Source organism: Macrotis lagotis, chromosome X (genome assembly GCF_037893015.1).
Source record: "Macrotis lagotis isolate mMagLag1 chromosome X, bilby.v1.9.chrom.fasta, whole genome shotgun sequence".
Classification (NCBI taxonomy): Eukaryota; Metazoa; Chordata; class Mammalia; order Peramelemorphia; family Peramelidae; genus Macrotis; species Macrotis lagotis.
In genome coordinates this window covers 673,939,063-673,965,578 of record NC_133666.1, presented here as the reverse complement: position 1 = coordinate 673,965,578, position 26,516 = coordinate 673,939,063, and the positions used below count along the sequence as shown (strand labels likewise).

The 26,516-nt window shown below is 39.1% G+C and overlaps 1 protein-coding gene across 4 annotated transcripts in view; it reads right to left on the bottom strand.

The window, feature by feature from the left end:
- Positions 1–26,247, bottom strand: part of LOC141501629 (2'-5'-oligoadenylate synthase 2-like) — an 87,500-nt gene extending 61,253 nt beyond the window's left edge. For all 4 annotated transcript variants that reach the window (XR_012472280.1, XR_012472281.1, XM_074205793.1 and 1 more), the window contains exons 1-7: positions 25,784–26,247; positions 21,170–21,398; positions 18,512–18,711; positions 15,154–15,389; positions 13,654–13,807; positions 12,233–12,406; positions 1,436–1,715 (exon numbers count right to left, since the gene is read on the bottom strand). Coding sequence is in view for 2 of the 4 variants with exons in the window: in XM_074205793.1 (XP_074061894.1) it covers positions 1,436–1,715; positions 12,233–12,406; positions 13,654–13,807; positions 15,154–15,389; positions 18,512–18,711; positions 21,170–21,398; positions 25,784–25,981 (1,471 nt within the window). In the remaining 2 variants the exon portion in view is untranslated. The remainder of the gene's footprint in view (positions 1–1,435; positions 1,716–12,232; positions 12,407–13,653; positions 13,808–15,153; positions 15,390–18,511; positions 18,712–21,169; positions 21,399–25,783) is intronic.
- Between the last annotated feature and the right edge of the window lie 269 nt (positions 26,248–26,516).

Here is a 26,516-nt window from a genome sequence, read left to right as displayed (position 1 = left end):
CTTAATAATTGCCTAGCTGTGTGACCTTGGGCAAGCCACTTAACCCCATTGCCTTGCAAAAAAATATGGACTGAGAAAAGGCCACTGGATTTGACTGTCACTGTCATGTTAGTGAGAGCAGTTTCAGTGAAATGAGAATACAGAGGGATACAGGAGTTTAATGATCTGAGGAAGGAAGTAGTTTCAGGATGTTGTGTGAACCCCTCAGAACAGAGAGAATGATATCTATGGATTCTAGAAAGTACTGATTTTCAGAACCCAGTACAAAACTCTACCTACAGGAACTATAATGAGCTTTCCTCAAAGGAAGAAAATGAGTTCCAGTACCAGCTCTTGTGAGGTCTTACTTTATCACATATATTCCTTATAAGGCAAATGTGTCCTATACCTTTACATTTTAAGTTTGAGTCCACTTTTTTCAAGACATTTCATGTTCAGTGGGATTATACCCCCAGTTTGGGGAAAATGTTTCATAGAATCTATACATTCCATACTTTTTCAGTAAATACATTTGTTGAAAGTTGAGACCATTGACTCATTATCAATGGAAACACTATTAGTGGGGGCTTATGAATAATAGTACTAGAAACCTAGTTTCTCAGGCTGGTCTTCTGAGAAAGGAATCATTAGCTACCCTTTGGGAACTTAATCTGTCAGTGAAGGAGTCTGATATTCTGGCTGTCAGCTATACATATGTTCATCTATATGAAATATAATCTTATATGGTCCTCAGGACAGCATTGATCCTATTACAATATTCATTTTATAGATCAGAAAACTGAGACATTAACTGATTTGCCTAGGATTGCATAGAATTCAGGAAGGATTTGAATTCAGTTATTTCGACTTTTCTGGGTCCAAGTCTCCTGTTCCACTGAGATGGTCAGAAAGCAGGGGGAGGGGGGAGGGACAAAGTCTAGGAGTGAAACTGCAGGAAGCGGGAGTGGGAGGAAAAGAGGCTCGATATGGTTACCTGGTCTTCAATCAAAGCAGGAACTAGGGTTAAGCCAGAACCTCAGAATACATTTTTTTTGGATTTTTTTGCAAGGCAAAGGGGTTAAGTGACTTGCCCAAGGTCACACAACTAGGTAGTTATTAAATGTCTGAGGCCAGATTTGAACTCAGGTTCTCCTGACTCCAGGGCCAGGGCTCTATCTGCTGTTCCACCTAGCTGCTCCTCCTCAAAATACATTTGAAACCAATTGAACAGCAGTCAAGAGCAACTAGATTTTCACTTTGCTCTCAAGTTCTCTGGAATGGGATCTGGATGGGAATCCTGGTTGACCAAAAAGAAGGCATTTTTTAAAGAAATACAGAGAAAGACCAGGGGATGGAGGAGGGGGGTAAGGGCTCAGAGACTCCAGCAATGAGCTCAACTCATAGGGAGAATGAGGACTGAGGGAAGCACCCATATCTCCCTTTAAAGGAAGCTCACCAAAAACATCAAAGGTAGGATGCACAAGGAAGTCCACTCTGTGCTCCAGGGTCTTGGACATCAGTGTGAAATTGAGCCTGTAGTTATTGGAATTGGAGACCTCAAATTTCACATCAAACTGCATCTCCCTCTGACAGGCTTCCAGTTGTATGTGGATTTCTCTGATGATCTTTACATGGTTGTTCCCTTGGATCCTGAATTCAGAGGGGCAGCTGAGAAACACAACAAGCTTGACATCTGACTTGCCTTTGAGAGCAGTCCCAGTGGCAAAGGAACCTCCCTGAATGTGGGGAAAAGGGAAAGTGTCAGGGCAGAACTAAGACTAAGGATCACTGTGAGGCAGGGACCACCCTGTCCAAAGACAATTTCTGTTGGGGGGTATTGGACACAGCCCTACAGTGGGGACAGAGACCCTAGGATAATGATCTCCAGGGGCATAGCCCTTGGGACAAAACACAGGAGAACTGTACAAGAAGAGGGATCACTCATTAGCTTCCTCATACCAGATATGTACTGGATAATCTAGGAAAGTAGCATTATATATATATATATTCAGAAATCAGCAAACATTATGAATTAGTGCTTATTTTTTTTTGTTGTTGTTGTTTGTCTGGACATAAGAAATTGTTTTAGAAAAAATTGTTGTGTTGTATCTAACTGCCCTCTCCCACAGACTTCCCTCTCTTCTATTCCCTACAATCTCCTTCCCTCCCCCTGACCCCTTCCTATCCTTTTTCTTCTAGGGTAAGATAGACTTCTATATCCTTTTGAGTGTGCATATTCTTTCCTCTCTGAGGCATTTCTGATGAAAATGAAGGCTCATTTATTCACCCTCACCTTTCCCCCCCTTCTAATCCATTGCAAAAGCTTTTACTTGACTATTTTAGGTAAAATATCTTAGCCTACCTCTGCTTTCCCTTTCTCCCAATACATTCCTTTTTTGCCCATTGACTCCATCTTTACAATATATTATACCTTTATATTCAACTCCCTCCTGTGTCTTGTCTATATATGATCTTTCTAGCTGCTCTTATAAATGAGAAGGTTCATATGAATTATCAATGTCATCTTTCCATGCAGGAATACATGCAATTCAACATCATCAAATTACTCATAACTTCCCCTTCCCATTTACCTTCTTTATGCTTCCTCTGAGTCCTGTACCTGGAAATCAAAATTTCTGTTCAGTTCTGGTCTTTTCTGCAGGAAAGTTTAAAAGTCCTCTGTTTCATAGAATATTCATCTTTTCCCCTGAAAAAGGGCAGTCAGTTTTGCTGGGGAATTGTTCCTCTGTTGTATTCCAACTTTTTTGCCTTGCAGAATATCACATTCCAAACCCATGAGCTCTTAATGTAGACACTGCTAAATCCTGTATAATCTTGATTGTTGTACCACAATATTTGAATTATTTCTTTCTCAGTGCTTGTAATATTTTCTCTTTGACTTGGAAGTTCTGGAATTTGGATGTAATTCCTGGGAATTTTTTTGGGGGGGAGGGATCTCTTTCAGGAGATGTGGTAGATTCACTCAATTTCTATTTCACCCTCTGTTTCTGGGATATCAGGGCAATTTTCCTAGAGAATTTCTTTAAAAATGAAGTTTAGGTTCTTTTCTTGGTCATGACTTTCAGGTAGATTAATAATTTTTAAATTATCCCTCCTGGATATGTTTTCCAGATCAGTTGTTTTTCAATGAGATATTTCACATTTTCTTCTAGTTTTTTCATTCTTTTGGTTTTGTTTTATTGTTTATTTCTCACAAAAATCATCAGTTTCCCTTAGCTGCTTTCTATATTTGAAGAAGTTATTTTCTTCAGAGACTTGTCTTATCTCCTTTTCCATCTGGTCAGTTCTGCTTTTTAAGGAATTCTTCTCATCATTGACCTCGTGGGCTGCTTTTTCCATTTGATCTAAACTGGTTTTTAAAATGTTATTTTCTTTGATTTTTTTTGTTTCTCCTTCACTAAGATTCTGACTTGGTTTTCATAATTTTCCTGCATCACTCTCATGTTTCTTCCCAATTTTTCTTCTCCCTTACTTGATTTTCAAAATCTTTTTTTGAGTTCTTCCATAACCTGAGACCAATTCCTAGTTTTCTTGGAAGCTTTAGATACAGAAGCTTGGACTTTGTCATCTTCTGAGTGTGTGTTTTGATCCTTCATGGGACCAAAGTAATTATCTATGGCCAGATTGTTTTTATTCTGCTGTTTGCTCATTTCCCCAGCCTATGATCTGATTTTAATGTACTTCCCAAGTTTTTTGAGTGTTTTGGGGACATGCCCCCCCACCCAGGACCTTAATTTCTCCAGGGTCTTATGAGAGTTTCTGACTACTCTCCTGGCCTGGTCTGTGGATGATTACAAGCATTCCCCTCTGATCTGAAACTGTGAGGAGGGTCCCTGCTCTGCTATGGCAATGGGGGGCCCCCAGTCTGTGACCTGGATCTGAGTATGGAAAAGTAACAGAGTCCTGTCCTAGAAATAGCAGAGAGATCTCTGTGATCTCTCCTCTGACCCCCTTACCATCTGTGGGTTGAGCACTCTGGAAGCAGCTGCTGGGGGCTCTGTAGACCTGCTTCTAGTCCCCAGGGCTGGGTCTGCACTGAGGTCTGGGTTCCATGCTCCCTCTGGTGTGGCAAAGTTTCTATGCTGGCCTTCCAAGTTGTCATTGGTGATCCCTGGGCTGAGATATCTGGGCTGCTACAAACTCAGGCAGGGCAGTTCCTAGAAGGTTAGGGCTTATTCGCTTTGGCACAGCACAGCTAGGGCTGCCCTTCCAACCCCAGTGGAAAAGACCCTTCCCATAGATCTTCCAAGTTGTCTTGGGTCAGAAAATTGTTTCATTCAGTCTTTCTGTGGGTTCTACCACTCTAGAATTTGGTTAGAGTCATAATTTTAAGGCATTTGGAGTGTTTTATGGGAGAGCTTTTGGGAATTCCTGCCCCCATTGACCCTCTTATTTTATAGAAGCACTGAGATATAAAAGTGAATAGAGTGCTGAATCTGGAGTCAGAGTTGAGTTCAAATCTTCCCTGAGATCCATATTAGCTGTATGACCATGGGCAAGAGAGGAGTCAGCAGATTTTTTTTTTGCCTTGAATTTAGAGTATATACCTGCTTGGGGAATAGGGAAATCTCACTTTGACATGGAAGCAGAACTAAGGCAGGGTGATCAGGGCTATGGCCTCACCATCTACTTGGTTCCTACTGACTGTAAAATGGGGGGTAATAATAGTAATTACCTCCCAGAATTGTTGTGAGGAACAAAGAAAGTAATATTTGTAAACTGCTTTGCAAAGATTAAAGTGTTATAGAGATGCTATTATTTGTTATTGTTATTATTATTGTTACTGAAACAGAAGCCCAGACTTACTGTTGGAGCAGGACCTAAGTCCTGGGTGTCTTAATTCCTAATTCACTCCTCTTTCAGTTAGACTGATGAAATGTGGCTTTCCTTGGGAGCATCAGCTTTTTTTTTTTTTAGGTTTTTTTTTTTGCAAGGCAAATGGGGTTAAGTGGCTTGCCCAAGGCCACACAGCTAGGTAATTATTAAGTGTCTGAGGCCAGATTTGAACCCAGGTATTCCTGACTCCAGGACCGGTGCTTTATCCACTGCGCCATCTAGCTGCCCCCGGGAGCATCAGCTTTTTCAGAAGAGCTGCCTCTGGTCTCATGTCATAGCAGAAGCTCTTGACCTTGGAGGAGGGCACTGAAGATGTGTCCTGGTCTTATTTGCCCTATCATTGGCAGGAATATTTAAAAAGCCAAGGAGGACAAAAGAAAGAAAAGGTTTATGATATAGGGGAGGCAGGGGTGTTTTGGGTGGAGTTGAAGTTTTGGCTTCTTTTCTATTTATTATGAGAATTCTATAAACTATTATGATGATTTTAATACTTGTCTAAAGCTAGGTTTGAAGTCACATCTTCCTGACTCTAGGTCTGGTGCTATATTCATTGAGTCACCTAAATATGTAATTGTTACCTGATTTAATTTAATTTACCTATGGAGTCTGTTTACTATCCTGTTGAAGTCTGCAAATTATTTATAATATTGAAGGAAACATGGAATTATGAATTTTCCTTTTTAAAACTTTCATTTGACTTCTATTTATTATTTAAACTTTTAAGCCTAAAAGAATATGTAAGAATAAATTAAAAATCCTTGATTAAATTCTGAAAATCAAAGAAGAATTTTTTTTAGGTTTTTTTGCAAGGCAAACAGGGTTAAGTGGCTTGACCAAGGCCACACAGCTAGGTAATTATTAAGTGTCTGAGACCGAATTTGAACCCAGGTACTCCTGACTCCAGGACCGGTGCTTTATCCACTATGCCACCTAGCCACCCCCAGAGAAATTAATAGAATTGAAAGCAAGAAAACTATTGAAATAATAAATAAATAAATAATACTAAAAGTTGATTTTATGAAAAAACAAATGTAATAGATAAGCTTTTGGCTAATCTGATTAATAGGAAAAAAAAGAAGAAAACCAAATTACCAGTATCAAAAATGGAAAGGGAGAACTCACCACCAATGAGGAGGAAATTGTTCAGAGCTATTTTGCACAGTATAAGTGAAATGGATGAATATTTACAAAAATATATGCCACACGGATTAACAGAAGAGAAAATAAAATACTTAAAAATGACATTTCAGAAAAAGAAATTGAACAAAACCATTAATAAATTACCTAAGAAAAAATTTCTAGTCAGATGGATTTACAAAGGAATTTGACCAAATATTCAAAGAATAATTAATTCCAATTACATATAAATTATTTTTGAAAATATGTCAAGAAGGAGTTCTGCCAAATTCCTTTTATGATACCATTATGGTGCTCATATTGAAACCAGGAAGAGTAAATGAAAGAAAATTATAGATCAATCTCCCTAATGAATATTGTTGCAAAAATTTTAAATAATTCTTTGCAAAGAGATTACAGCAAGTTATTATTAGGATAATATGCCAAGATCAGATAGGATTTATACCAAGTAGGCAGGGATAATTCAATATTAGGAAAATGATCAACATAATTGACTGTATTACTAACAAAATCATAGTTATCTAAATAGATGCTGAAAAAAGCCTTTGACAAACTACAATAGTCATTTAATCCTGTCTCTTTTGCACCTAATATATTCCACTGATCCACAACTGTTTCTTAACCAGTACCAAACAGTTTTGATGACTGATGCTTTATAAAATAATTTTAGTTCTGGTTTGGCTAAGACACCTTTCTGTGCATTTTTTCCCATTAATTCCCTTGATATTCAGGAAACAAAATTTTTACTCTTTATAGAAGATAAGATGATTAGAGAACTCTAGAAAATCAACTCAAAAATTATTTGAAAAAAATAACTTTAGCAAAGTGCAGGATATAAAATAAACCCAAATAAACCATTAGCATCTCTATATATTCCAATAAAGCCCAAGAACAAGAGTTAGAAAGAGAAATTCCATTTAAAGTAACTGAAGACAACATCATATACTTGGGACTCTACCTCCCAGAAACTATATGAATACAATTACAAAATACTTCTCCCACAAATAAAGTTAGATCTATTTATACATATTTTCATGTATACATAATTTATATATATTTATAATATACAAATAATATACATATAATACACACATGTAATATACAAATTAATTGATTGGAAAATGTCATTTGCTCATGTTTAGGCCAAGTTAATATGATAAAAATGACAATTCTGTCCACATTAAATTATTTAATCAGCACCATAAACAAACTCCCAATAAGCTATTTTACAGCTACAAAAATAGTAATAAAATTAATCTCAAGCAACAAAAGTCAAGAATAGCAAGGGGATTAATTTAAAAATGCAAGGGGGGCGGCTAGCTGAACCAAATCTAAAACTATATTAGTAAGGGTGGCTAGGTGGTGCAGTAGATAGAATACCGGCTCTGGAGTCAGGAGTACCTGAGTTCAAATCTGGTCTCAGACACTTAATAATTGCCTAGCTGTGTGACCTTGGGCAAGTCACTTAATGCCGTTGCCTTGCAAAAAAAACCTATGTTAGATATTTTTTTTGATAAAGGATTCATTTCTAAAACATATAGAGAACTGAATCAAACTATAGATGGTCATATGAAAAAGTGCTCCAAATCATTATTTAATACAGAAAGGAAAATTAAAATGACTATATATCTATCAGATTGCCTAAAATAACAAAAAAAAAAGAAAAATGATCAATGTTGGGGAGGTTGTGGGGAAACTGGGACGTTAATACATTAATACACTGCTGGTGGAGTCATGAATTCCAATGCTTGTGATCTAACCATTGGAGTGCAATTAGGAACTATGCCAAAGGACAATAAAACTATGTATATCCTTTGATAAGACCAAAGAGACTATAAGGGATTATGGGATAAGACCCATATGTACAAGAATATTCAGTGGCAGCAAAGATATGAAAATTAAGGGGACAACCATTAACTGGAGAATAGCTGAGCAACTATGGTATATGAAAGTGATTGATTACTATTATTTTGTTAAAACATTAAGAGTGTTCTGACTTCAGAAAAGCATGGAAAGACTTGGAGGAACTGATACTGAGGGAAGTGAGCAGAACCAGAAGAATAATATGCCTACTAACAGCAGCATTGTGAGATGATCAATTAGAATCAATTACAACTCCTTTCTGCAGTTCAGTGATCAAGGACAGTTCTGAGAGACTTTTAAAGAGAATGCCCATGATATACAGAAAAAAATCTATGAATTCTGAATGCAGAGTAAAGCATATTTTGCTTACTTTTTAAAACTTCTTTTGTGTTCTTTATAATTCCACTTTCACAACATGTTTAATATAGAAATAGGTTAAGCATGATTGTACATGTATAATTTATATCATGATTGTTTCCTACCACCCAGAGTGGGGCAGAAAGGGAGAAGAGCAGAAAATATGAAACCCAAAAATTTGCAAAAAAGATCATTTGAAAACTATCTCTGCAGGTAATTGGAAAAAAATGAAGGGCTTGTTGAAGAAGTTTTATCTTCAACAAAAAATTTAAAAAAAGAAATCTTGAGTAGGTGGACTTCAGAAAACCCAGGAGAGAATTCAGTGAACTAATACTAAGTGAAGGGAGCGGAACCAGGGAACAGTGTACACATTAACAGCAACATTATGTGATGAATAAATATGATAGACTTAGCTATTCTCAGCAATAAAATGTTCAGTCAATTCTAAAATGACTAGTAATGGTAAAATACTATCCATATCCAAAGAAAGAACTTTGTTCTGAATGCAGACCAAATCATACTATTTTCTATTTTTAAAATTTGTTTTATTTTCCCTTCTCAATGAATTTTCCCTTTTGTTTTGATTCTTCTTTTACAACATGACTAATATTGAAATATGTTTAATGTAGTTAAGTTTGTGTAAATTAAATTAGATTACTCACTGTCAAGGAGACAGGCTTGGAAAGGGAGGGAGGGAGAAAAATGTGGAACTAAAAATCTTACAAAAAACTATCTTTGCATATAGTTGGGAAAAAATAAAATAAATTTAAAAATTTTAAATAAATTATTTCTTTGGCTCCTGATATAATTTTATCCATAAAAAGCTTCATTAGAATCCTAATCCGGTCCAGTGTTAATTTTCTATCTCTTGAATTTGTGCTTAAGCATAATAAACCCTAAATGTTTTACTTCTTTAAATTGTTCATTTCTTGATGATTTTGGCAGCTAGAATCTATTACATGAATTGAAAGAGTAGATATTTCTCCCCTAACTACCTGAAGAGCCCCACCTCTTCACAGGAAGGGCTAAAGGAGTAGAGAGTGGTTACTTCTCAGCCAGCCTCTGGTTCTTAGGTTGAAGTTCTTTTTCTTTCTTGGTAGACTGGGAGGTTGCCACTTGGTACTCAGGGACTGTCCTGTATCTTCATTTATCCAAGAAACTCCTCAGAGACGGCCTGTGAGCCACAGAGTCAAACTGCTCACTCAGCAGGAGCCTTCTCTACCTCCTCAACTCCTCATCTTTCTCAGGGCTCCTCCCCATACAAAGATCTAGCTCTATCTTCTTTTGTAATGGAAAATAAGGCCTGTTGACAGTCCTGTGACATAGCACTGATCACTATGTCTTAGTCCAGGCTCTATGTCAAAATTAGGTTTCCCTATTCCTCATATGGTATAAATTCTACATTAAGGTTAAAGAATTCTGTTGACTCTATTCTCAACCCCAGATTAGAGAAAGAAGTGCATCAGTATTGTACATCAGTTCCAAGACATGCCTGGGTTCTGAAGAGTGGACAATGCTCTTGAATTTTCCCAGTTACCAATGTAGTGAAACAAGGCTGTAGTCTCATTCCCATGCCTTTTAGCTTGATGTTTTCAGCCATGTTTTCAAATGCCTTCACTGAGAATAAACATGGCCTCAAGGTCAGCTACCACTCTCAGGGCAAATTCTTCAACTTGAAAAGGCTTCAAGCCAAGACCAAAGTAGAGGGAGTGTTAGTGCAGGATCTTCTGTTTGCAGATGATTGTGCACTCAGTGCAACCTCTGAAGCTGAGATGCAAGAGAGTATGGGTTGATTCTCTACTCCTTGTGCTCATTTTAGTCTAACAATTAATACCAAGAAAGCATAGGTGCTCCATCATCCAGCACCACACCATCCATCTGTAGAACCATCAATTATAGCAAATGGAGAAGTTTTGAGTACTATGGACAAGTTCACTTACCTTGGCTGCATCCTTTCCAGGGAGGTACACATTGACAATGAGGTTGACACTCGTATTATCAGAGCTAGCTCAGTATTTGGGAGACTCCGAAAGAAAGCATGGGGAGAAGAGGTGTTAGACTAACTACCAAACTGAAGGTCCACAGAGCCGCTGTGCTGACCTCATTGTTATATGCCTGTGAAAGCTGAACAGTCTACTAGTGCCATGTCAGGAAACTGAAACATTTACATTTAAATTGTCTTAGGAAGATTCTGAAGATCACCTGGTAAGAGAAGATTCCAGACCCCGAGATCCTTTCTTGAACTAAACTGCCTAACATTCCAACTTTACTACAGAGAGTGCAATCATGATGGACTTGTACACATTGTTAGGACGTCAGATGAATGCTTGCCAAAAAGACTATTTTATAGAGAAATTATTCAGGGCAATCACTCACAAGAGAGTCAGAAGAAGTGATACTGAGACTGAAGATCTCTCTTAAGATCTTTAGAATTGATCTTACAGCATGGGAGACACTGGCACAGGACCACCCAGAATGGTGTGCCCGCATCAGTGAGCTGCTGAGTTCTATGAAGAAGGCAGAATTGGAGCAGCTCAAATGAAAGGTGAGATCCTTAAGTTTGGAATCTCCACCCCAGGCCTTCACCTGGACTATCTATGCCCCCACCTGCGGTAGAGCATTCTGAGCTCATATTAGTTTGATCAGCCACAGTCAAACAAACTCTAATTTGTCTCAAACATAGTGATGTCATTTTGGTCTACGTAGCTGAACCTTCTTTGACTGATCCTAGTCTGCCTTGATTTTGAATTCACCTTGGTCCATTTATTTAACAAACACTTTTTGAGCAAGCTCTTGCCATGAGTGCTATGAGAAAGATAGAGGTACGTAATAGTAATTATAGTAACAACAACCTGAAGGCTTTCCATTATGTTGAGATCCCTTCAGACAGGTTCTCCTTTAAGTATGATGCCAAATAAACAAGGATGTGACAGGGATGTACTGGAGGATATTTAACAGCTAGATTCCCTCATCCCTCCTTAAAAATTCACCCACAATGCCCTTGTAATTTCAACTTGCTTTATTATTAGTACTTTATCTATTACTTTCTTTATGTCTAGACACTCAACAAAACAATAAACCAGGTCCTGATTTGTAGTGTTTGTCTATTTCCAAAGAATCAATACTCACACTGAAAATTTAACAATCAAGTCACAGAGTGGGTATGAGCTGGCTCCATAGAGAAGCCAAGGTGTGAGTTTATGTACCATAGAGAGGTCCAAGTTGTGAGTATTTATGGACTCAAAGATATAATACTGGAAGGAACCTCAGAATTCATTTTAGTCCACCCATCTCATTTCACTGAGAAAAACTGAGGCCCAGGAGGTACATTGATAGCCAAGGCCATACAGGCAAAAAATGTCAGAGGTTGGATTAGAACCCAGTCCATTTTAATTCCAGACTCTTTTCATTATGCCCTAATGTTTGGCTTGGTTCTGACTCAGGCACTGTCTTGGGAATTGTCCCATTTTGGGATCAAAACTGAGCTCTCTACCTCTTCTGAGATCTTGGAGGTGGCTCAGTGTCTAGGTAGAGGCACTTAGTAACTTGATTTAGCACTGCAACCTGATGTCCACAATAATAAAACAACCTGACCTAAGAGCTGGGGGCCAGGGGATGGAGAATGTCAGGGGAGGAGGGGGAGACCTCTCTGAGATTTCTAGAGCATCTCCCAGCAAATTAGAAGAGCTGGTAGATCAACATCCCTCCTCCCTCCTTATAAGTCACTTCATCTGTCTTCAGTTTTGTTCATCTGTAAAATGGGATCAATATTAGCACCTCCCTCTCAAGATTGTTGTAAGGATTGAATTAGAGAATATTTGCAAGGTTAGCTTACTTAGCTCAGGGTCAAGGATAAACAGATGCCTATTAAATGCTCCTTTTCTTATTTCCCTTCTTCTTATACTCCCCAGATGAAATGACTGGGGCCAAATCTCTCCCAAATCTCTCCCTAATTCTGACTCCGACCCCCTCTGGTTACAGGGAGTGCCCAATCCTTCCTTTGGGGACCCTGTTCCATCTAGGAGTCTTAGAGGCTTACCTGGACTATTCTGAGAATCTTAATGGATGAATTCCAGAAACAGTTTTCTTTCAGGAATGAGCATATGATGTCTACAGCTCTGCTCACTTGATCCTGAAATTGTTTGTCAGGCTGAAGGAATTTACTGTTGAAGTTGTCCAGGTCCCAGGATGGAGTTTGTTGAAGCAGAGCTGGCTGAAGAGAAACATACTGGAAATCAGAGAATTGTAAAACTCAGAAAGGATGGCAGAAGCTACCCCCTTCATTTTGACACATGGGGAAACTGAATCCCAGGAAGGTTAATGGATCCACCTAAGTAGAATTTTGTTCTTTGGATCTTGAAGAAGTTTTTTCCCAGTTTATTGCCTCATTTCCCCCTTTTCCTCATAAAACTAAGGAGTCAGACTAAGTGATCTCTAAGCTTTCTCCCACCACCTCCAAATCCCAAGGACCCACTGTTATATCTAATGGTGATTCAGAATAAACTCATTTTCCAGGACTCAAAAGGACATGCAGATGGAACTGTATCTTGAGGGGAGAATTCTTATTGATAACCACCCTAAAGTTGCTCCAACTGAAATCCAATTTCTCCTCCGGAAACAGTTGTTTGGAAAACTCTAGGGGGTAGATAAGATATCATAAGAATCACAATTGGGGCCCCTTTCTTGATCTCTCCCTCTTCTCCAATGCAACAATATGTTAAGAAGGTATTATTTTCAAGAGTCAACTCAAATCTCACCTTTTGCAAGAGTTCATTCCCAACCTTCTTCTCCCCAGTCTCTTCCTTTGAGATCACCTCCTGTTTATATTATATATAGCCCATATGCCCCTAGCTATTTGTATGTTTGCCTATTCCTTTGGAATACAAATCCCTGGTGTTTTTGCCTTTCTTCCTGGTCCCAAGCACTCAGTCCAAGGCCTGATCCTGAATAAGTACTTAAAAATGTTTGTTGACCAGGGCGCGGCTAGGTGGCATAGTAGATAGAGCACCCGCCCTGGAGTCAGGAGGATCTCAGTTCAAATCCGGTCTCAGACACTTAATAATGACCTAGCTGTGTGGCCTTGGGAAAGCCACTTAACCCCATTGCCTTGCAAAAATAAGTTTGCTGACCAACTGATACTTTATATAAGATTTAATGTTTCTAAAGGGTTTTACAGACTCTTTCTCACTAGTGTTTCCCAAGCAGAAGGTGGCTACTATGAGCTTCAGTAATCCCTTTTTCTTAGAAGAGGTTACACCTTTCTTTCTCCCTTCTCTTTCTCCTCTCTCTCACTTCTCTCTGTTTATGTCTTTGTTCTCCATTGTATCTCTCTTCTCTCTCCTGTCTCTGTCTTTCTATCTCTGTCTTTTCATCTCTATCTCTCTTGCTGTTTTTTTGTCATTTCTCTCTCTTTCTCCCCCTCTGGCTCTCTTCATCTCTCTCTGTCTGTCTCTCTCTCACCAGTACGTTCCTTGGCGTCCAAGATGATGTATACTTCTCCACAAAAGAGGAGGAAGATAACCAGGCTTTTGCTTCTTTGGCCAGCTGTTTCCAGAGTTTGGGATCCTTTCCGCTGACATTACTAGTTGGGTCTGCTGGATCTAGGATTATAGGTCTAAAAATTCAAGACAAAGGAATCAGGGGTGAATTTTCACAGGTAAAGATATGATCCATAGGATAAGGTAGGACAGAGGGAGTTCAGAAGCTGGGGTTCCGAAGGTCTGGGTTCTAGTATCTCTCTGACTGTGTGTGCTATTGGACCACACATCCTCTGTGGTCTTCAGTTTCCTCAAATGGAAAAATAATTATTCGGATAAAATAACTGAAATGACTGAACAACATAAACAGGAAGGCAATGGAAAGAGTACCACCTAGATTCAAATTCCTTCTCTAACACTGTCTATGAAACTTTGTACAAATTATTTAACCTGCTTTTGTCTCAATTTCTTCCATGTAAAATTAGCAGGGGGCACTAAATGGCTTCTGAGTTTCTTTCCAACCCCATGTGTCTATGTATAAATGCAATGTTGTCTTTTTTCTTTTTTCACTATTTCTCTTCCCCTTCCCTGCAGTCCAAAGGGAAAACTATCAGGAACCCAGACACTTGGATTCTAGTCCTGGATATGTCATGCTTTTTGACCTTAGACATTTGCTCTTTTTTCCAATTCAGTTACCTTCTCTCTAAAATAGAAGCGTTATATTAACTCATCTCTAGGAGGCATCATAATTTAATAGAGATGAGTCAGGAGATAATCTGGGTTTCACTCCTGCCTCTGACATTGACTAGCAGTGCGACCCTGAGCAAGTCACTTAAACTTTTTTTGTTTTGCAAGGCAATAGGGTTAAGTGTCTTGCCCAAGGCCACACAGCTAGGTAATTATTAAGTGTCTGAGGCTGAATTTGAACTCAGGTCCTCCTGACTCTAGGGCCGGTGCCATCTAGCCGTCCCCACTTAAACTTCTTGAGCATCAGTTTCCTTATTCATAAAATAGCATAATAGTTACACACAGTTTACTTGTAAATAGCAATTTATAGTTTTCAAAATGTTTTACAAATATTATTTCTTTGGAGTCTTACAACAATCCTGTTTGACAGGTGCTATTGTCTCCATTTTATAGAAGTGATTGGCTAAGAGGTTGGAATCTAAGTCTCTCCTGATCCTAACTCCAACATTGTAGTTATTACCCAATGCAGCCTTTTCTGATACTTGTGACCTAGGTATTACCCTCAAATCAAGACTGTTTTTTGAGTATTAATTAAGGTTATATATACAAAGTCCTTTCTTGGTCTCAAGGCGTCATATAACTTAGAAACCTTATTCTCCAAGGTTTCTTCTGGTTCTGAAATGTTAAGGGTCTAATTTCATTGTTACTGGGATAGCTAGAGTCTGCTGGATTAGGTAATTTCTTTTCATTCTTTACTACAAGTCAAGAGGAAGAATGATAGTGAAGACATCAATACCTTTCTTTTCTAAGCTGGGATTGCAAGTAGTTCCGGATGGTTTGATCCTCAAAGTTATAATTGACTGTCCAATAGACACAGAGCTGGTTGTACTGGGTAATCAGCTTCAGGATGATTAGGAAACCTTCAACTGTGTTGAAATCATCAGATTCACACATCTGTTCCCAGACATAGACTGTGAGCAGCTCCAGAGCATATTGTAAGGGAAAAGAGTCTTGGTTCAATCTCTTTTGGTACTGTGGAAGGAGAATATAAAGACAGTGAAGAGCTAGAGGACCCAATCCCACCTTCGCACCCCCAGCCTTTAGGACAGATCACATATACCTGGGGCTATCCCTAGGTGACTGTATTCCCCTCCTGAAGGTAACACTCTCAGAACAGGAAAGAGGGCAGGCTTCTAGTCCTGGCTCTTCAGTCAATTGTTTACTTTGGGCCAGGAAGACTCAGGAATTTCATTTCTCTAATTATGGATAAAGGATCCTGAACAGGGGCTCTGAATCTTTCCTAGGTTGATTTCTCTCAGCTCTGGTACCAAATGGAAATGACCATGGGGTTGTTTTGTCCATGGGGTTGTTAGTGAGACTTTTATGTAAAGGTAACCTCAAGCATGAGTAATGATGATGTTTATCTTTCATTCTCGAAGATCATGACAGGAAGGTGATGCCATGACAAGCACATGAATTGGATCTTAGTGAGGGGGTATGGTGCTAATTTATCACCCTTACTTCTCCAGAGTCATCTGGATCCAGTGACCGGTTAGGAATCAGGACAATGGGAGATGGCCCTGGATGTGAAGGAATCAGAATTAAGTGACTTAGCCAAAGTCACACAGCAAGTAAATGTGAAGGGTCTGAGGGCAGATTTGAACTCCCATCCTCCTGGAGTCCTCCTGATATCCTTCAATAGGGGAATGGCTTAGCAAACTGTGGTATATGTATGTCATGGAACACTATTGTTCTATTAGGAACCAGGAGGGATGGGAATTCAGGGAAGCCTGGAGGGATTTGAATGAATTGATGCTGAGTGAGATGAGCAGAACCAGAAAAACACTGTACACCCTAACAGCAACATGGGGGTGATGATCAACCTTGAACTCGCTCATTCCAACAGTGCAACAATCAGGGACAATTTGGGGCTGTCCTCAATGGAGAATGCCATCTGTATCCAGAGAAAGAACTGTGGAGTTTGAATAAAGACCAAGGACTATTACCTTTAATTTAGGGGAAAAAAACTGATATCTCATTGTATGATCTTGCTATCGCTTATACTTGATGTTTCTTCCGTAAGGATATGATTTCTCTCTCATCACATTCAATTTGGATCAATGTATACCATAGAAACAATGTAAAGACTGACAAATTGCCTTCTGTGGCGGGGGGTTAGGAGAGGGAAGTAAGATCAGGGGAGAAACTGTAAAACTCAAAATAAATAAAGTCTTAAAAAATTTGACTCAGTTCTCTGTATATTTTAGAAATGAGCCCGTTGTCAGAAATACTAGTCATACAAATTGTCTCCCAATTTACTACATTTCTTTTGATCTTGGTTACAGTGGTTTTGTCTGTGCAAAAACTTTTTAATTTAATGTAATCAAAATTGTCTAGTTTATTTTTAATGATGTTCTCCATCTCGCTGTGAACTCATCTAACACTTCTGGAAGAGCAATTTGGAATTATGCCCAAAAGGCAACAAAAATGTGCATACCTTTTGATCTAGCAATACTACTACTGGATCTACACCCTGAAGAGATTATGAAAAAGGTTAAAAGTAATGTACTTGTACAAAAATATTCATAGCAGCTATGTGTGTGTGGTGGCAAAGAATTGGAAATTGAGTGAATGTCCATCTATTGGGGAATGGCTTAATAGACTGTGGTATAAGTATGTCATGGAACACTATTGTTCTATTAGAAACCAGGAGGGATGGGAATTCAGGGAAGCCTGGAAGGATTTGCATGAACTGATGCTGAGTGAGATGAGCAGAACCAGAGCATTGTACACCCTAATAGCAACATGGGAGTGATGATCAACCTTAATGGACTTGCTCATACCACCAATAGGGCAACAATTAGGCACAATTTTGGGGTATCTGTGATGGAGAATGCCATCATTGTGGAGTTTGAACAAAGACCAAAGACTATTATTACCTTTAAGATTTTTTTAAAAAGTTATCTTATTAAGTAATTCTGCTGTATCTCATACTTTATGTTCCTTCCTTAAGGCTATGATTTCTCTCTCATCACATTCAACTTAGATCAATGTATACCATGGAAACAATTTAAAGACTAACAAATTGCCTTTTGGGGGTGGGGGGAGGGAAGGAAGATTAGGGGAATGATTGTAAAATTCAAAATAAATAAAGTCTTTCTAAAGAAAGATTATTAGTAGCATTAAATGGAATAGATTTGAATTGCCTGAAGACTTTTAGTGGGGGGGGGGGAATCCATTACTATTCTGGATGTATCTAATTATTAGTAAAATTTGCCCTTCCCTCAATCCTAATTAGCCTTCCTCCTACCCAACCCAACCCATGATTCTCTGGGGGTCACAAAAACTGGCTATCTTTCTAAATGATAGATCTTCAAATACTTAAAAATGACAATGATTCCCATTCCTTTCCTCTTCCAGTATGAAACTTTTGGTCCCTTACTCTCAGGTCAAGCACTTATTAAGTGCCTACTGTGCATCAGATACTAGTCTAAGGTATGGTTTCTTCATGTCTTTTCTAAAATATGGCCCCCAGACCCAAGCAAAATGTTCCTTATGTGGAATTGTCTAGTTTATTTTTAATGTTGTTCTCCATCTAGCTGTGAACTCATCCAACCTTTCTGGAGAGAAATTTGGAATTATGCCCAAAGGGCAAAAAACTGTTCATACCCTTTGACCTAGCAATACCCCTACTGGGTCTCTATCCTGAAGAGATGATGGAAAAGTGTAAAAACATCACCTGTACAAAAATATTCATAGCAGAGTTCTCTAACTTCATGGCAGGGTACGCCATGGCATAGTATTACTTGCTATCACCCCCTTATTTCTGAACATTATACTTCTAATCATGCAAGTTCAAATTCAGTTCTCTTTATTGATCACCCTCTCACTCTGTTGAAAAGCCATTTGACTCAAACCCTATTCAACCTGAAAAAAAAGCAGATTCAGACCCATACTGAACCCTATTCAAAATATTAAGGGCCAAGTAAACCTTGTTCTTATCTGAGTCATATTGGACATTTTGATAGAACTTGTAGATTATCTTACCATCAGATTTTTATCTTAAGAATTGAAAACTTGTAACTGGTTACAATGAATTAAAAAGCAGATTCACTCAAACTTCAAAAACTTTTGGAATCTGGGATGGACAGTACCTGCTGATACCAGTGCTTCACCAAGAGTATTAGGTTCTTCAGTTTTCGGGGGCGATATTTGAAAAAATTTCCTTGTAGCTGTGTGAAGTGGACTGGCTGTCCAAGATCTAAGTTCTTTGAATTTATCCATTTCTTATAAGTGTCAGGGCTTGGTTTATATCCTGAGATCGATGTGCGGGTATACCTGTTACCTGAGGCAACTGGACAGGAGAGAAAGGCATAGAAAAACTCAGGCTGCTCCACAAGAGAGCCTCTATTAGGACAAAGTCTTCATTGGTTCCTTATTCTCTCCAAGATAGGAGGAGGAGGAGGAGGAGGAGCAGGAAAAGAGGAATGAGAACAAGAAGAAGAAGAAGTGAAGGAGAAAGAGAAGAAGGAAGAGACATCAAGGAGGAAAAAGAGGAGGCAGAAGAGAAGGAGGAGAAAGAAGGAAGAGGAGGAAGAGGAAGGAGGAGGATGAAGAGAAGGAGGAGGAAGAGGAGGAGGAAGAAGAGAAAGAAAAGGTAGTCGAAGAAGAAGGAGGAGGAGGAGGGGAAAGGGAAGGAGGAGGAGGAAGAAAAAGAGGAGGAGAAAAAAGATCAGGAGGAGGAAAAGAATTTTAAGGTTATATTTGCACCTAAATAAAATCATAGATTCTCAGTGTTGGCAGGAACTTCAGAGGATAATGAGTTCAATCCTGGGCAGAAAGTCCATGTATAAAATTCAGTCTTCCAATGAGGAGTAATTGGGCAATGCGTTCATTCCCGAGGCAGCCCCTTCTTCTTTTTGATAGCATTAGGGAACTCATTTTAGGAAATATTTGCGAAAATCAACAACTGATCTTCATTTCTGGGTTTTTGGCTTTTTCTATTAAGTCACCAAATTTCTGTTTGAACTTCAATGGATGTGGTGCCCTCCTCCCCAAATATTTTTTCCATGTCTGTAGACATAGATTAAAGCTATTCCCAACCACTAAATAGTCTGAGAGTTTTCAAACTAAAATCTGAGCTTCATCCTAATGAACCAGAGAGTGAATGATATCTCAAGGGCCGCCTCAAGGATTGATCAGCCAGCTCATGCCCAGGACTGTGAATAAATCTTAGTAGAATAAATTGACCAAGTTTGGAAAGGAGTTCCATTGATGGAAAATAATTATAAGTTAGGGAGAAAGCTAGGAGCAGTCTCACAGAAGGGAAGTGAGACATTCTATCCTTTTTTTTTTCCTTGTCTATCTTTTTTGACCACCTAAGGACCAGGCAGATTATAGCTTAGAGTAGGGCTGTATGAAAGACAGAATCATAGAATGTGAAGAACTAGGAAGTTAGAGGACTAGGTTTAAACACAGTTTCTGCCCTTGAAGACATGTGTGACCTTGGGAAAGTCCATTAACTTCCCTCAATCTCAGTTTCCTCACCTGTAAAATGTGGATGACATCAGATATCTCTTCCATCTATGGTCCTAGAGACTCAGGCAGAACAGTCAGTTTGATTTTATATGAAATGAAGGTAAACAATTCTTTTTGACCAAAATCCCATCTTGTACTGGAAGCCTTTCCTAATCGCTATTAATTCTGGAGTCTTTTTTTGTTAATCATTTCCCATTTGTTCTAAATATGATTTTTGTCACATATTTGTTTGTTATCTCCTGTATTTTGCCTCTCCTTGTATCCTCTGTGCTGAGCATGATCCCTGCCATGAGGTTGATTGATTGGTTCTTGACCTTCATTATTGAAAAGACCAAAATGATGTGGCTACGTTAGAGATGAGATGTAGTATGTCTGACTGTGACTGATCAGAACAATATGAGCTCAGAATGCTCTGCTACAGGTTGGGCACAACATAGTCCAGGTCAACACCTGGGGTGAGTTCTTTAAGCTTGTGCATCTCACGTTTCCTTTGAGCCACTTCAATTCTGCCTTGCTTATAGAGCACAGCACCTTATCTGATGAGGGCATGTCATTCAGGGTGGTCTTGTACCAGTGTATCTCATGCTACACAATCAATTCCAAAGTTTTTAAGAGATACCTTCGAGACTTGGTGTCACTTTTTCTGACCCCACTGTGAGAGCTTGTTCTGTGTGAATTCTTCATTAAGAATCCTTTTTTTAGGTTTTTGCAAGGCAAATGGGGTTAAGTGGCTTGCCCAGGGCCACACAGCTAGGTAATTATTAAGTATCTGAGACCAGATTTGAACCCAGGTACTCCTGACTCCAGGACCAGTGCTTTATCCACTGTGCCACCTAGCTGCCCCCTAAGAATTCTTTTTGACAAGTGTGTATTATGGGTAATAAATTTTTATCAACTATTTTTATTTTCTTTGGTTATTTTGCCTTGAAATGCTTCGAAAATTGAGTGGTTATATCTTAGAAAGTTATTTTCTAAAATAAATGTAAAATTATTTTTCTTTGCCTTTTTAACATTTTTTAAAAAATTATTTTTATAAGAAATAAAAAAGGTCTGAATGTTGGCTCAACACATAGTTTACTATGCTACCTTGAACAAGGATGCCACCTTTCAACTTCAGTTTCATGATCTTTAAAATGGGAAGAATGATCTTTTATCCTTTTGGATAATCTCCACCAAAGACTCATCTATCTTTCCATCTTCCATTCCCCTCTTATTACCAATACCAATGCCTTATATCACCTGAGGTCATGGTTTCCTCCCCAGGGAGCACTTACCAAAGGTACTGATGATGGGAAGTACATCAAAGGTAATGCATAACTCAGATTCTGACAGCACCAGCTGGAGTTTATCCTCTACTATCTTGACATTCCCCATTGCTGCCAGTGGCTCCCAATCTATCAAGTTCCACTTTATCGATTTCACTTCAGATTTTTCTTCGAGGAAGATGACAAAGGTGCCATCAGACTGACCTTTGAGAACAGTATCTCTGCCATAGGATCCACCCTTCAAGGGAAGAGAAAACTTGTGGTGGGACTTTTGTTTTCAGAACCTCCTTGTCCATCACTTAAAAGAAAGACCAGGAGAAGAAACTCTAGCAAGAGGAACCAACTATCCTAGCTCTATTAAAAATCTCTAGAGTTCCAACTCCCTTTGACTTGCCAAAATAAGCATTCCCCCCAAAATGGCAGCTCGTGTTTCTAAAGGTTCATGGTTTATAGCTTCTGATGGGATCAAAAGCAAATAAATGAACTCCCCTGCCCCTCAAAGGACTTATTATTTATTCAATATGTTTGGGGGAGAGGAAAGAGAACAAGAATTTATTAAATATCAAACACTTTATAAATATCTCATTTGATTCTCCCAACAACCCTGATGTCATTATTTTTTATTTTATCTAAAACTGAACCAGGCAGAGACTAAGCAAATTGCCCAGGATCACACAGTTGGTCTCAGGTCTTCCTGAGTCCAGATCCAATGTTCTACTTACCATACTATCTTACCATCTATGTAGTCCAGAGGTAATTAGAGATAAGATAATTTAAAGAGAGAAATAATAGTTAACAGTAGATTCATTTAGTAAAGTCTGTGGTAGGAGCTGGCAAGTGAGCTAAGCTGAGCTCTGATAGAAGGTGTAACTTATTTGGATTTCAATCATGTTCAACTCTACCATGGCCCTATTTGGGACTTTTTTGGCAAAGATGCTGGAGTGGTTTGTCATTTCCTTCTTCATCTCATTTTGCAGATAAGGAAACTGAGGCAAACAGGGTTATGTGACTTGCCCAGGGTCACAGAGCTTGGAAATGACTGAGGCCAAATTTGAACTCATCTTTCTAATTTCAGATCCAGAGCTCTATCCACCTTGCCACCTAGATGTCCAAAGAAGATTGAGGACTCTAAGAGGTGAAGATGAGAAGAGCATGTATCAGTTCTGTTTGTTGTGACAAAGAATTGGAAATCAAAGGGATGTCCATCAATTGGGAATGGCTAAACAAATTGTGGTATATAGATGTGATAGAACACTATTGTTCTATTAGAAATCAAGAGGGATGGGATTTCAGAGAAGCCTGGAGGGATTTGCATGAACTGATGCTGAGCAAGATGAGCAGAACCAGAAGAACACTGTACACCTTAACAGCAATATGGGGGTGATGTTCAACCTTAATGGATTTGCTCATTCCATCAGTGCAATAATCAGGGACAATTGTAGGGTATCTGCAATGGAGAATACCATCTGGATCCAAAGAAAGAACTATGGAGTTTAAACAAAGACCAAAGATTATTATCTTCAATTTTTTTTAAAAAAAGTTGTCTTATGTACTACATAATTCTGCTATCTCTAATATTTTATTTCTTTCTCAAGGATATGTTTTTTTTTCTCTCAATACATTCAATTTTGATCAATGCATAGCAAGGAAACATTGTAAAGAATATCAGATTGCCTTCTGATGTGGGGAGGAGGGAGGGAAGGGAGGGCGGGGGTTAAAATTGTAAAATTCCAAACCTTCCCCAAAAAGGATAGGTAGAAATTACTATTACTATTGTATATAATTGAAAAGCAAATAAAATATATATGCACTAAAAATTTTTTTAAATGAAAAAAGAAAAGAAAAAGAAGTGCATGCATCCCTGGCCTGTGGGTGTGTGTATGTGAATTTGAGTGCAGTATAGAATGTGTGAAGGGGGCCAATGGGGACTAAATCTGGAAATGGAGATGGGAGTTCCCTTCATGGAAGGCTGAACAGTTTGGATTTTTTCCTAGAGGAGCAGAGGAAACTACTGAAGGTTTTAGGGAAAGGAGGGATACGAATAGGCCTGGTCTTATGGCCTTTGGGCCATCTTGTGAACAACACAACACAAGGAAAAGGACACACTGACTGTCAGCAGGAGACAATTTCAGTTATTAAGGTGATGGGGACTTGGTTTATGGTGTGACTCAAGAAGGGACTGTGACAAGTAATGATGAAACTGATAAGACTTGGCAGCAAATTTCTGGGCAGAATGAAGACGAAAAAAACAGTGCAAGAAGGAGGATGGTGCAGATCAACATTAACAGGAAGCTTTGAAGGAGGAATTTCTGGTTTAGTGGAGAAATTAGTGAATTCACATTTATATTTAAATTTGAATTCAGATTGGTCATACAAGGCAAAAAGACCTCCCCAGTTCCTTCCTCTCTTACTTCCCCATTCCAGTTTTCTCTCATAGTATTTTAGGCTGTTCTGAATTAGGTTTCAGGAAAAAATGTACTCAGTCCAAAAGCAGGAAGTTTTCAGAAGAAGCTTTTCCTAGGAAACCAAGGAAAGATCAAAATAGAATTTTTAAAGATCCCCAAAGCAGTCAACTGAGCATCTAGTATCACTGAAGAAAGGTGTAAAAAGTCCAGAAAGATGTGTAACGGGGGAAATCAACTCATGAAAGGCTGTGAAGGCCAAGCAAAGGATTTTGGTTTTGATTCTCAAGTTGACAGAGAGCTTACTGAACAGTGGGGGTGACTTGGGCAGACTGTGTTTTGGGAAAATCAATTTGATAACTGAATGGAGGATGGATTGGGATGGGGGAAAAACTTGATGGGGAGAAGCTAACCCAAAGCTTGTTGGAACCTATTATAGTTTGGTTTTTATTTTTATTTTCATTTTTTTGCAAGGCAGTGGGGTTAAGTGGCTTGCCCAAGGCCACACAGCTAGGTAATTATTAAGTGTCCGAGGCAGGATTTGAACTCAGGTCCTCCTGACTCCAGGGCCGGTGCACTATTCACTGTGCCACCTAGCTGCCCCTGTTTTCATTTTTAATACCTTTCATATTTATGGTCCCTATGTGACCTCCCTCCTTGTTTCTTCTCTGAAATGTGCTGTAGTCTCCTAAGTATCTTCATAACTCAAGCTTCTAGCCTCTCCAACCCTCCCTAAGACCCACACTTCCAGAACAATATTCAGATCTGATCATATCACTTCCTGTTCAATATGCTCCAGTGAATCCCTATTATTTTTAGGATCAAGTACAAATTTGAGCATTTAAAACTCTTTACACCTTGCTTCTAATCTACCCTTTCAGAATGATTCTACACTATTCCTCTCTAATTGCTTTACGATCCAGTCAAACTGACTTTCTTGATGTTCCTCAGACAATATTTTGGCTCCTACCTCTATGTCTTTGCACATGTTGTCTCTTATGCCTGGAATGCCCTCCCACCTTGCCTCCACTTCTGAGAATACTGGTTTTCCTTCAAAGTTCAAATTAAATTCCAATATATGAAACCTTTCCTACTTCACAGGCTTGAGGACCTCTTTTTACTCCAGATCTTCATCCCAAATAACCTTGCATTTGTTTTGCTTACATTTATTTGGATGCTTTCCCTTCCAAGAGAGATGGAGTTGCGTTTTTTTGGTCTTTGTAACCTCCTCTCTAAGAATAGTATCTGGTATATCACAGTGGGCATCAAATAAAAGCTTATTCTTTGGGGCAGCTAGATGATACAGTGGATAGAGTACCAGCCCCATAGTCCATAGGACTTGAGTTCAAATCCAACTCAGACACTTAATACTTAGTTGTATGACCTTGGGCAAGTCCTTAACACTGTTGCCTTGCAAAAATATAAAACAAAGCTTTTCCTTTGATTGATTTCCTGACCTTTCTTTCCCCCTTTTACTTTTCCTCTCCTTTTACTTTTCTTCTTCTCTCTTTCCCTTCACTCACTCCTTTTCTTTTCTTATCCTTTCTCCTTTCTTTCTTCCCCATATCTCTCATTTCTGACTCCCGCTCCTTTTTCCTTTCTTTTCTTCCTCCTTTCCTTCTTTCTTTTCTCTCCTTGCTATTTTCTCTTTCCTCTTCCTTTTTTCCTCTCCCTCTCTTTTTTCTCTCCTTGCTCCCTCCTTTATCCTCCTCCCCTACTTTTTTCAACCTCCTCTTCTCCTATTCCTCTCCCCTCTTTCCCATTTCTTTCTCTCCTCTTTTCTTTTTCTTTTTCCCTTTCTCCTCCCACTTTTCCTCTCTCCTTCCTCTTTTTTCTTTTCCTCTTCCTTTTTTCTCCTCCCTTTCTCCTTCCCTCTTCTTATTCCTCTTCCCTACCCTTTCCACCTTCCTTTCCTCTCTTTTTTCTTTTCTTCTTTGTTACTCTCCACTTTTTCCTTTCTCCTTTCCCTTCTCCTTTTCCCTTTCCCTCCCTCCCATTTTCTTCTCTTTCTTCTATTTTCCCTTTTGTCTTCCTTTTTTCTCTCTCTCTCCTCCCCTTCTCTCTCCCTCCCTTTTCCTTTCCCCCCTGCCCTTTTTCCCTTCTCTCCTCCCTCCTTTTCTTTCTCCCTTTCTCCCTCCCTTTCCTCTCCCCCTTTCCTTCCTTTTTCCTTTTGTCCTCCCATTTTCTCTTCCCCTCTCCACCCTCTCCATCCAGGGCTTACCAGAATTATACTTTTCACTGGTCTGCAAAGGTTTGCCTCCAGGAACTCACAGATGTTGTCAATTTTCACATCAATGTGCTGCAGATACTTTTCTTGGGGCTGTAGCTCATTCTGAATGAATTGATCTAGATTCTTAGCAGAGTCAGAGTAAGACATTTGCTGACCATCATTCCACCAGCTCTGAAAAGAGTCTGACATTATTTCTTTTTCCTTCTTCAAAGTATTAACTTTATAGTAAAGTTAGCTTGTGGACAAGTCCTCTGGCAGGCTAGAAAGAGGAACTAAAGTCCTTAGGTTTCGATTCTGACTAGCAAGTCCTCTTCCTCCACTCTGGTTTCTTCACTTCTGATCGGGTTTTATCTTTTCTATAAACGTTCTCCTCCCAGTCTCAGCTCCTATTTCAATGTTCTGGCATCATTTCCTTTAAAAAACACACTATTAAGAAACAAAGGTAACAAATCCTGCCAGAGCTGGGGAGGGACTTAGAAGAGAGAACGTCAGAGCTAGGAGGGACTTTAGGAAAGGGAAGTCAGAGGAGGGAGGGATTTTGTAAAAGATGCAGGCAGGGGAGGATTTTTACCCTTTGGGAAAGTTCCGTGTTCTTTGTTCTATCCTCTTCCCATTCCTCCAAGGGTGCATCTTCCCTCTGATTGTACAATGAGTTTCCCTGAGGGACATCCTAGGACAGTAAAAAGAGCTCTCAGTCTGGAGGCCTAGGGATGGGATGTTCACA